General features: G+C 47.4%; 1 protein-coding gene across 1 annotated transcript; it reads left to right on the plus strand.

Moving 5' to 3' along the window:
* Positions 1-9621: 9621 nt before the first annotated feature.
* On the plus strand, positions 9622-10008 carry LOC138471463 (uncharacterized). Its single transcript, XM_069609087.1, has one exon. The coding sequence runs from the start codon at positions 9622-9624 to the stop codon at positions 10006-10008; it is 387 nt and encodes a 128-aa protein (XP_069465188.1).
* Positions 10009-11595: the final 1587 nt, after the last annotated feature.

The raw sequence follows: 11595 nt of genomic DNA on the forward strand, positions 1-11595 counted from the left end.
CGCAGTCCATTCTTCCACTGGTTTCTCCCCCTCCTATGCCATGTACGGTCAGCATCCAAAAGTCCTGCCCATTCCCGATTACTGTCTATCTGGTAATCCGGCCGCCTCTACCTGCATCCGTGATATTGCTGCCATCCATGCGCAGACCCTGCTGCATTTTAGGGAAGCCCAGGCTTCGATGAAGGCCGCTGCGGATCGTAGACGTTCCGCTGCTCCTTCATTTTCAGAGGGGGATAGGGTTTGGCTCTCTTCCCGTCATCTGCATTTGCAGGGCTGCCGTAAGTTGCTGTCCCGATTTGTTGGGCCCTTTGTGGTCTCCCGATTGATCAACCCTGTGGCTTACCGCCTTCGGGTTCCGGCTTTGTGGCGGCTTCACCCTGTCTTTCATGTGTCCCTTCTCAAGCCCTGTACTCGTCCTACCCACCTTCGCACTCTGTCTGCCCCGGTTTCCCCCTCCTCTCCGGATGTGTTTGAGGTCTCTGCTATCCTGGGGTCCCGGGTGTTTCGGGGTGGTTTGCAGTACTTGGTGGATTGGGTGGGTTATGGGCCTGAGGAGCGCTCATGGGTCCCTGGTTAGGATGTTGATGCCCCTCATTTGGTTTCTCGTTTTCATAGGGATTTGCCCCTGTGCCCATCGGGTCGTGGGCCCTTGGGGGAGGCTCTGTCATGCTTTCACCTCGTTCCACCACTCATACATCTAGGCCACCTTGTCCCATCCCTCATACATCTAGGCCAGGCAACATTCATACTGCATCAGTCACTCTGCCCCCACCCTCATTACCCCTTACCCATGTTCGGGGAGTGGCACGTGAGCGGGTTTACCCCAGGGGCCGAGCGCTCCGCTCACACAGGCACGGGGATTCCCCATTTGTCCGCTGGCAGCTTCCGTGGCATCTGCGGGATGCTGCACGAGGGCGGTCGCTACGGCAATAACTGGGATGAATCCACCGGTCACGTGGCACAACCCGGGGTCACGTGACGCGCTATTCCACTTCACTCGTGGATCATGTGACGCGGGGCAGTGACTATTTATGCAGTGAACTCCTGCGGCACCGCGCTTCACAGCTGTTCACTTCGGATGACTCTGTACGGTGCTTTGGATACCTTGTTTCACGGCTTTTGATCACGGACTGTTTCACAGACTTCTTGGATTACGCTCTCTGCCTAAACTGCCTGAATTGTTTACTTGACCTCGGATTGTTATTTGGACTGCTTCGGACTGCCCTATTTTGGGTTTGTCTTTCCTGCCTTCAAGCTCCATCAGCCTTTGTGATTCCAGCTCGCTTTCAGTCACTACCGGCGGGTAGGTTGGGATTCACGCCCAACCTGTTGTTCCTCCTTTCCCCTCTACCATCGGGGAGAGCCTGCTCAAGTGTCATCCACCACAGAACTACACCAAGCACAGGATATAGGGTCACAATACCCCTTGTTTAGGTAAGCCCCTGTATACTTATTAAGTCTCTCTTGTGTACTGTGCTCATTTGATTGCTAACCTAAGCTTTCCTTTGCAGCGGTCTTGGGGTTATCAACATTCCGTGGATCCGGGCTTTGAGGATTACCCACCTGTGGCCCCAATGATCCCATACGGAGTGATCTTGTATTCTCTCTTTGTGGTACTTGGGGACGGAGGTTCCATACTCTTCACGACAATCAAGATACCTGACAGGTACCATGGTTGGTGCTTCACAACCCACTGGTGGATTGGCAATCTGGTGGTATCACGTTTCCCTCAGATTATTGTAAAAACCATTGTTTTTCTATCCCTCCAAGTCCTCTTGGTCCATGTCTTCCTCTGCTAGACACAGCTGCTGTTGGTGGCGGCATGTCTTCACCTCTACCCAAGGTTTATGAAGAATTCAGAGATGTGTTTGACAAGGTGGGGGCTGATACCCTTCCACCTCATCGCCCTTATGACTGCCCTATAGATTTAGTGGAGGGCGCTAGGATACCTTCAGGACATATTTATTCCCTTTCCCAATATGAAAACGTCATTCTGAAAGAGTATTTGGACAAAGCTTTGGAGAATGGCTTCATTCGCCCTTCACAATCACCGGCCACTTCCCCACTGTTTTTTGTGCCCAGAAAAGAGGAAGGATTACGGCCTTGCATTGATTATCATGAATTGGATGCTATCACTATACTCAACCAGTACCCCATTCCCCTTATCTCGGTTCTCCTGGACAAGTTGGGTTCATCAGAGTTATTCACTCAACTTGATTTGCGTGGAGCTTATAACCTGGTACGCATGAGAAAAGGAGATGAGTGGAAGACGGCATTCAAAACCAAATACGAACTATTCATATATCTTGTCATGCCGCTTGGTCTTTGAAATGCACTCCCACGTTCCAGAGATTCATTAATGATGTACTTAGTGACATGTTGGACCGTTATGTCGTTGTCTACTTAGATGACATTTTGGTGTATTCGCCATCTTATGAAGAACACGTCACCCATGTATCATCAGTTCTACAACGTTTGAGAGATAATCGTTTATATGCTAAACTAGAAAAATGTTTGTTTCACGTCACTGAAGTAGAGTTTTTGGGTTATGACATTACCAATGCTGATATAAAGATGAGCAACGCCAAAGTACAAACAGTATTGGACTGGCCAACTCCAACTACTGTTAAAGCATTGCAGTCTGTTCTCGGCTTTGCTAATTTTTATCGGCATTTCATCCGTTTCCTTTTCTGAAACTGTCACCCCACTCACCGCTCTAACCAGCAATAAGCGTTCTTATGTTTGGAATAAGGAAGCTCAACTGGCATTCGATACCTTGAAACTAGCCTTTACTACGGCACCAGTGCTTCAGCATCCGGACCCTAGTCATCCTTTCTATGTGGAAGCTGACGCATCTGAGGTAGCGGTTGGGGCAGTACTGTCACAGTTGTGGAAGGACACTAGTATGCTTCATCTGGTGTCCTATCATTCGCGCAAGCTCACTCTGTATGAACAAAACTACACGGTCTCGGAACTTGAACTCTTGGCTGTTAGAGATGCCTTTATTGTTTGGAGACACCATTTACTGGGTGCTGCGGTCCCTGTTCAAGTATACACTGATCATAGAAATGTACTAGCTCTACAGTCATTGCAATGCACTACGGCCCGTGATGCTAGGTAGCATGAATTCTTTTCTATGTATAATTTTACACTTACTTATCGTCCTGGCCCCTTGAATTCCAAACCAGTTGCCTTGTCGAGGATGCATGGTAATGCATCCCGTTCTTAGGTACGGTACTCTGAGGTCATCAAGTGATTTGTGCTTGCATTTACAAGCTTCATTGGTCTCGTCCATCTGGGAGTGGGTAACCTCAAACACAAATGAAATTCAGGAATTCAACATGAACATCGTCAACTCATTACCATATGTTCAAGGCAGAGTGTACCTGCCGGATTTGGCCACACGGTGCACTGCCCTGCAATGGTGTCATGACTCTATGTTGGCCGCTCATCCAGGCAGACGCAAGACCCAGGAATTGTTACGCCGCTGGTGTTGGTGGCCATCTTTGCAGAAGGATGTGTCTACGTACGTATCCTCTTGTCCGGTTTGTGCCCAATGTAAGGGTTCTATGACTAAACCAGTGGGGCTGTTGCAACCTATGCCCATCCCTGTTCGCGCCTGGTCAATGATCTCCATGGACTTTATTGTTGAACTACCCCCGGTACAGGGCTTTGATACCTTTTGGGTTATTGTGGATTATTTCACCAAACTGGCCAGTTTTGTCCTCTGTCAGTGGTTGCCTACCGCACCTGTTTCTGCATCAGGTCTCCCAGATATCATCATGTCCGACCGGGGTGCTCAGTTTACCACTATGTTTTGGAGACATCTTACTACCTCCATGGGCATCGATGATCGCTTTTCTAGCACATATCATCCGCAGACTGACGGTCAAATGGAGAGGCTCAATTCCACCTTAGAGCAATACTTGCGCTGTTTTACGATACGGTATCAAGAATCATGGTCTTCATTCCTTGTCCATGCTGAGTTTGCATACAACAACTCGATCCATACATCCACTGGCACTACCCCTTTCTATGCATTGTATGGTCAACACCCCAGATCACTCCCATTGAACATGGTCATGGACACAGCCAGTCCGGCAGTACAAAGGTTGTTTACGGGATATCACAACCGTACATAAGGTGGTACTCCTCCAGCAGAACGTGGCTAAAGACCACGCAAAGAAATATGCTGACCGTCATCGGGGTGCAGCCCCTCAATATGTGCCTGGTAACAGTGTCTGGTTATCCACAAAAAATCTTCGTATTCCTGGTCGCAAATGCCTCTTGCCACATTTTGTGGGTCCATTCACTATTCGATCAGTGGTTAATCCAGTGGCTGTTAAGTTGGAGCTCCCTTCATCCTGGAAGGTGCATCCAGTTTTTTATGTTTCCCTCCTTAAACCTTGCCGACAGAAACCACATTCACTTCCTCTCCCCCCGCCACTTCTGGTCCAGGGTGCTGAAGGATACAAAGTACAGGCTATCTTGGATGTGAAAACAGTCAGGGGTCAACAGTTGTTTTTGGTCGATTGGAAGGGATATGGTCCAGAAGATCGGACCTGGGAGCCCGCTTTGAATATTCACGCTCCTGATCATGTCTCGTTTTGTTGCATTCCGTGGAGGGAGTGTCTCATTGGGGGAGGATACTGTCAGGAATCTTAGGGAACGGTTTGTTAAACATGCTACACAAACACTTCCCTTTATTCCCCGGTCTTCCCCGCGCTATCCATCTTCTAATGTTTTGTCAAAACAAAGGGCGAGTAGGCGTACGTTCAGGCATTTAGAACGTCGCTGCTCCTTTAGGAAGCGTTGGGGGTTTCCTTGGAAACGCGGACGCTCCGTATTTCTGGGATCACGTGTCTTTGCATGGTTATCACTGATACGGTCACGTGACGTGCATATGCGTATTTAGGCCCCGCCTTTCAGTTTCACTTTGCTTCTGAATTTGTTTTCTTTGGCTACGTATTGTGCATGACTTTTGGAATTTTTCGACCAGGCTTGTTTCTTGGATTTTCGCTTCTGGTTCCCCTTTTCTGCTCTTGGTTGCTGACTTTTTGCTATGACAACTGGAACCTTTCACGGAATGCATTTGGATCACGGCTTCCTCTGTTTTGGACCTCGACCGCATCGTTAAGACTCACGGATTCATTATAAGGACCTGCGTGCATATAATTTCTTCTGTTTCATTGCCCTACGAACTCTTACCTGGAATTCTTCACGCTGCATTTTGGATTGGTGATTCTTCAGTTGCTTTTCTTGTGGAACTAGAGATGCTCAGTGATTTAGGCGTCCATGTGCCGTCGGTTTAGGTGGACTTGAACTTCCTTGTTGGATTGTTTCTTTTAGGCATCCTCGTGCCGGCGGTGGGTACATGGATCATTTTTTCTTGTTTGCCACTTCTGTTACTTCACGGACATCAGCGCTTCAAGCTCCCACATCTTTTCTTCCTGAACCATCGATTATACAAGTACTCTGTAACATCTCACATGTGCTAAAACCGTTCTGTTATTTCCATTTTTTAGTATTCTGTTTCCTTGTTCTGGTCATTCATTCTAGTACTATCTGTTGGAATTTAGATGCCATTTATCTGTCCATTGGAATAGCCACCTTTCTGCAGTTCAAGCTTTCCTTCAGGTACTTTATCATTAAGTATCAGAGATTAGTTAACCCTCTGACTTCTACTGTTACTAATTTGTTGTCTCCTTGCAGGTTGGCTGGTTCCGGTGGTGTCCATTCATCTTTTGGTCAATTAACCGTTCAGGGAGTTCGTTTGCTTCCTCTGATAGGTACATTTTCAAAAAGAACTTGTCTTCTACACGACAAATTCAAATCTCAAGCCAGAGCTCCTCTAATTGGTCAAGGAAGGGCTCTGTTGTAACAGGTATCACGTTTTCACTGTAATCCTATTTAGGGTTCTGTAGTGAATACTAGTGCGTAGGTCCTCCTCCTTCTTAGGGAAGAAAAAGATGGGGGTTGTATGAACCCGTTCTCCAGGCAATGGTCAATATACTTGCAGAGATGTTCGTTTTCTTGCTCCGTAAGAACATAAATGTGACTGCAGGGGACTTGGGCACCCGGCATAATATCAATCTGCGAATCATAAGGCCAGTGTGGAGGTAGGGTGTTGGCTTGGTCCTTCTGGAAGATGTCCTGATAGTCTTTGTGGTCTGACAGCAAAGATCCTGTGATGCCTAATACAAGTTTTTGATGGGATAACCGAGCACCAGCTAATGGCTGGCAGTAAAAGGTATGCACACAGTCTGTGGAGAAGGTTAATGTTCGGGTTCGCCAATCAATGCCTGGGTTGTGGGACTCAAGCCAAGGCATGCCCAGAATAAGTTGAAACTGGGGTGCATTGATCAAGTTGTCCATCCTGGCAGAGCAGCACAACCTCTTCCATGCATTGGGGCACCGGCCCGGAGGATAACTGTGTGCCGTCAACAGCTACAATGTCGTCCACTGTAGTCTTTTGCAGCAATGACATCCCTATCCGTCAGGTCAGGCTAACGGGTAGTCCATGAAGTTATCCACAGCTCCACAGTCCACATATGCTTTGAGGGCATGCATCTACTTTGGTTCTTGGGGGCACCAGCACCACAGGTATAGTTAGGTGCGAGACCGATGATATATTCTCCCTGCTCGACAAGCCGGCCTCTACTCTTGACGGACTGCACAGTTTTCTGAGGGTGTTATCTTGGTGACGGTATCTACCACTCCCATGGTTTTCTTGGGTGGCTTAACCGGGAAGTCCCTCAAAAAGTGCCCAGCCTTGCCAGAATATAAGCACAAATGTTGTTGCCTTTGTTTGCCTCTTTTCTCATTAAGTTCCCACCGAAGAACCTGGTAGAAGAGTGTGGCTTGTTTCTCCTCCTGCCTGTTCGTTTCAGCCACTAGGTGGTTAAAGGTTGTGACATAAGTCAAAAGGTCCTGTGAACCCTTTTGGAGGGACAAATTCTCCCTATCCAGGGCCCGGCCTTGTGTCCTACGGGCAAAGAGTTTTTCTAATTCCTGTTGGAATGCTGGGACGTTTGGCAGTATTGGGACGACTCTCTTCACTAACGGGATTGACCAGTGGCTGCATGTCCACCCAGGTGGGACAGCACAAAGGCTACCTTGGTTCGGTCATCAGGGAAGGCTCCTGGTCTACAGAGGAAATTAAGCTGACATTGGTTCATGAATACTGCATATTTATGGGGGTCTCCCATGAATCGTTCTGGTGGAGCTAAGGGGACAGGAGTGGAGGCCATCACTTGGATATTGGCTAGCTGTGGTACAGGTGCAACAGAGGGGTCCAGGCAGCAGAACCTGCCCCACTTGTGCCTGGGTGAATTGTCTGGCCAACTCCTCAGTGCCGTTTCTGTTGACTATGAATTCTTTCCTCAGGGCATTGGTCTCTGAACAGGCTGCATGTACCTCTGCCTGGAGTTCCCCAAGTATTGCGGCTAGCTGATCTACTTTAGAAGACTCCATGACGTTCAGGCAGGGTTTAATCCCATGGGCTTGCTTTGCGTTCTGTAATGCCTACCTGATGCCCTGCAGGTGCGTCTGGACCTCTGGCGGGTTGTTGCGTGTCCAACTCCTCTGCACTTCTGGGATGGAACTGTTGGGCGTTCCACGCCTTGCTTTTCCCCAAAATTGAGCAGTGCAGTATTGACAAACCCTGTCATATTTTGGAAGAAGGGGGTGGGAATGCTGATGAGTGTGTTGTGTTAGAAACCAGAAATTGTCTCACCTGCTAGTCCCCGGGGATCTTTCATCCAGGTGGCCAGGGCACAGCCATAGCTTTTGGATCCAGTTCCTGGGGGTGGACCAGTGCAGGAGGATCACCTGGATGGGGGGGTCTTCAGGGAGTGGGAGTGGGACACCGGATGGTGAAACGTAGTATCCCCTTCCCTGTAACACCATTTCACCATCCTACCAGGTAGGATACTTAGGAACTCAACCCCCCTCCTCCCTTTTCCAACGCAAACACTTTCTCACAGAGAAAAAACAGACTAACACCTGAGCCATATATCTGATATGTCCGAACACAATGGTCAGGCAGAGTCATGCAAATTACTGATAATTGCACACACCCGACTTCCATCACACTTCCCCACATGGATAAAAGGCGGAGCACGAAAGCACACTCTGAGCAAGGCAAAACACACAAGGAAGCAGCAGTTCTGAGATGGCAGTTTAATATGAGGAGAAAGACAGCAAGACCAGAGAGGGTTGCAAGGAGGGAAGTGCCCTTGACCTTTTTGGACAATAAAATGCTACTTTCACAAGCCCTCAAGAATAAGAAACATAAGACCTGGAGTTAAAGCTGAAGAAAGGTGCATTGTGTATCGGAGGTACCCGGGACTCTCCTGCTTCAATAACCCAGGCAGGGAGGAGTGATGGCCGACATGGTACTGTCCTTGGCTCCTACAACAAAGCAGCACCATTAAAGTCAGCACAGCCGGTGAGTCTGGGAGACTCATAGCAGACCGGTCTGTGTTAGAACAAAGGTAGCAAGGGGCAACTTTGTATGAAGCAATTTGAAGAAACAGTGTTTGAAGCGTATGTGATGAGTGACGCGAATATAATTGTACATCCAGGGAGTGACTGAACTTTTGAAGCCAAGAAGTATACCAGATACAGAGTGGCCCGGCACCACCTGGTTGCTCATTCGAAGGTCTCTGTTAGGTATCCAACTGAGAGGTGGCAAATGTGAACTGTGAATTGTGAAATCAAAGTGGTCCTGCAATGGGTCAAGCTAAATCCTGTGCACATTCAAAAGTCTGCCGATAGCTAATATGAACTGCAATTGGTCCGAGCCCAGCTGAGGGAGACTGGTTGTGTAAGAGGAAGGATCTGAGCCCGGCTGAGGAGGATCCAGGGTGAACCGTGAGTCACCCGAAAAAGTATATTCTCTAAACATTGGAGAAGGGGATCTGAGCCCAGAAGAGGGGGACCCGAAGTCACAATTGTGGTATAAAAGGGATCTGAGCCTGGCTGAGGGGGATCCAGGGTGAAGAGTGAATCACCTAAATTGAATACTTGTAAGAGCAAAGGAACTTTTTGTTTGTCTTGGTACATCACGCCCTCTGAATCAAGAGACTTTGATAACTTAAGAAACTTGGGCACAGAAGGCCCTGGTGCCGGTCATTCAACTGTGTCCTCATGCCGAAAAAGCCTGAGAGTGTGCTATGCTTGAGTGAACCACATTGACCCATGCTGAAAACTTGAGGAAGGTAGGCCAACGGCCTGAACATCCTGACATAGCATTTTCTTTTTCATGAACACTGCCCCACACTGTTTGTATTTAGAGGTAAGGATTGGCAGTAGTTCTTTTTAGTAGTTTAGTATAGGCCCTTTTATTTTGAAGAGACTCCACTAGGAATGCATTAATATTATTATATGATGGTCATAGCTTGCTCCCATCTGTAGATTTAGCATTAGATAGGCATTTATCACACCCTTATTAATGTTCAATAAACACCCTTCAACTGTGGTCACTTGTGTCTGTCTTACTATTGATGCCATGTCTTCGTTACATATGGTGTCAGAGTGGGATGTGACTCAATTGATACAAATTGGGGATCCCTACAATTGCAGAAGTGCCGTCATCGAGCCTCAAACCCCTCTGTTGGCATGAAAGAATCAATAGTCTTTGATATCTGTAGCAGCCAAGAGGCTACTATCCCTCCTGTGAAAATAGGAATGATTCCCACAGACTTAGTTTTGATACCCCCTTCTGGGTGTTATATGAGATTTGCCCCAAAATCTGCCATGGCCTGGAAGTTCGGTACAGACGTTCTAGCAGGCGTCATCGATCCTGACTTCTGGGGAGACATAAAGGTTCTCTTACAGAGCCATGGTGAAATCCCATTTGAAGTACAAGGAATTCTTGAAAAAGCTCTATTTCCTCATTTTAAAGTGAGTAAAACAGACGAAACAGAGCGAGGTACCTTAGGCTTTGTGGAAGTGGATGAACCACCTACCATTGAAGAGAAAAGGGAAGAAGAGCTTATCATCTAACCTGGCCTTCGCCAGACGAAATGACCCAGCCCTCGCTGAGGCTTTCTTACAAGCAAGTCCTGAAGGAGAGGGAGTAGAGAAGGGAAGTCCTTTTTTATTCTTAAAGCAAGCATTGCCTAAGGCCTAAGTAAAATCCACTTAGTAATACCCAAAAACCAACAGACGATTGTACTAGAGATTGCACATTCCCATCTGACAGGGGGACAATTAGGACAATCCAAGACCCAGGCACACATTAGTGGGAAGTTTTACTGGCCAGGTATCCATGCGGATATAAAAACCTTTATTCAGACAAGTGAAATATGTCAGACAACCATTACTCACATCCCATTGCCTGCCCCTCTGAATCATTTAACAATAATAGAAGTCCCTTTCTCAACAATTGAGATGGACATCATTGGACCTTTAGAACCATCTAGACTGGGTAACAAATATGTCCTTGTGATTGTTGACTACGTGTCAAAGGGGCTTGCAGGTAGTGACATGCCCACAAAGCCAAAGGGAGAAAAGTACACAAGGAGCAGAAGTACAAGGAGTCCTGCAGACAAAAAAGGCAGTGAACATAAAGGGGCAGGGAGTACAAGTAAAACAAACACGTTAGGTTCCCACTTGGGGTGTACACAGAATAGAGAAGAGTTTCCCACAGAACCAGGGAAACTCCAGCCTTCTGAGCTGGATACTATTAAAGGGTCCCACTCTGAATGCTCATGGAAAGGAACAGCAGCAGAGGGTATCTGTGTCTGGATCCTAAGGCACGAACAAGATAACAGTACTCACAAGACTGAAGCCTGTACGGGTCCAGCAGGAACTAAACAATGACCTGCCTCCCGAAACAGAAACCAGCACGCTTAACAATGTCACAAGGTACAATACTGAAATGCGACAAAGAAAAGGGGCAGAGATTGCCTGCTGGAAATTCAGCAGCCAAACTCTGGGCAAAGGAATTACACAAGGCACAAGTGAAGGCAAGAAATGTAACAGAAATATACAGGGAAAAAAGGAAGTCAAAGTGAGCAAGGTTCAGGACAGAGAACCGGAAGAAAGAAGAAAAGCAAGAAGACTAGACTCTAAGTGTAGGGGTAAGGAGACTGGCAACTGTAGACTGGTAACAATGACCAGTAACTCTGGGCTGGAATAAGTAAGACTGCAGAGAGAAAACAAGTAAACAGTAGCTATGAGGTGGGATAACACGGGCAGGACGGAAGACTGATAACAAGGGAGCTGTAGCTCTGAAGCAGGATAACAAGGGCAGGACTGAAGACTAATAACAAGGAAACTGTAGCTCTTGAGTGGGAAAATGGGGGCAGGACTGAAGACTCCTAATACGCAATATCGAACAAACATCATGAGATTCAGATTTAATTTGGTTCCGGTAAGAGAAGTGCAGTTCAAATTTTAGAAATGTAACTGTGATTTTAATACAATACAAATGTATTTCATGATTTATACAAATGTAGCGGAGCTGGTGAGCCGAGGTTGTGAGCCAGTCTGCAGCAGAGTCAGCAGAGTCTTTTCACGTTGTTTTTGTGTAGGAGGCGCCTATAAGAACGCCGGCACACTGCGGAGCGGTGAGCGGAGCTGGTGAGC

This window comes from Ambystoma mexicanum, chromosome 8, assembly GCF_040938575.1.
Source record: "Ambystoma mexicanum isolate Mex_15411 chromosome 8, UKY_AmexF1_1, whole genome shotgun sequence".
Taxonomy (NCBI): Eukaryota; Metazoa; Chordata; class Amphibia; order Caudata; family Ambystomatidae; genus Ambystoma; species Ambystoma mexicanum.

Bases quoted from the DNA above. Each gene is read 5' to 3' on its own strand.
- LOC138471463 (XM_069609087.1), top strand. From the start codon at position 9,622: ATGAAAGAATCAATAGTCTTTGATATCTGTAGCAGCCAAGAGGCTACT.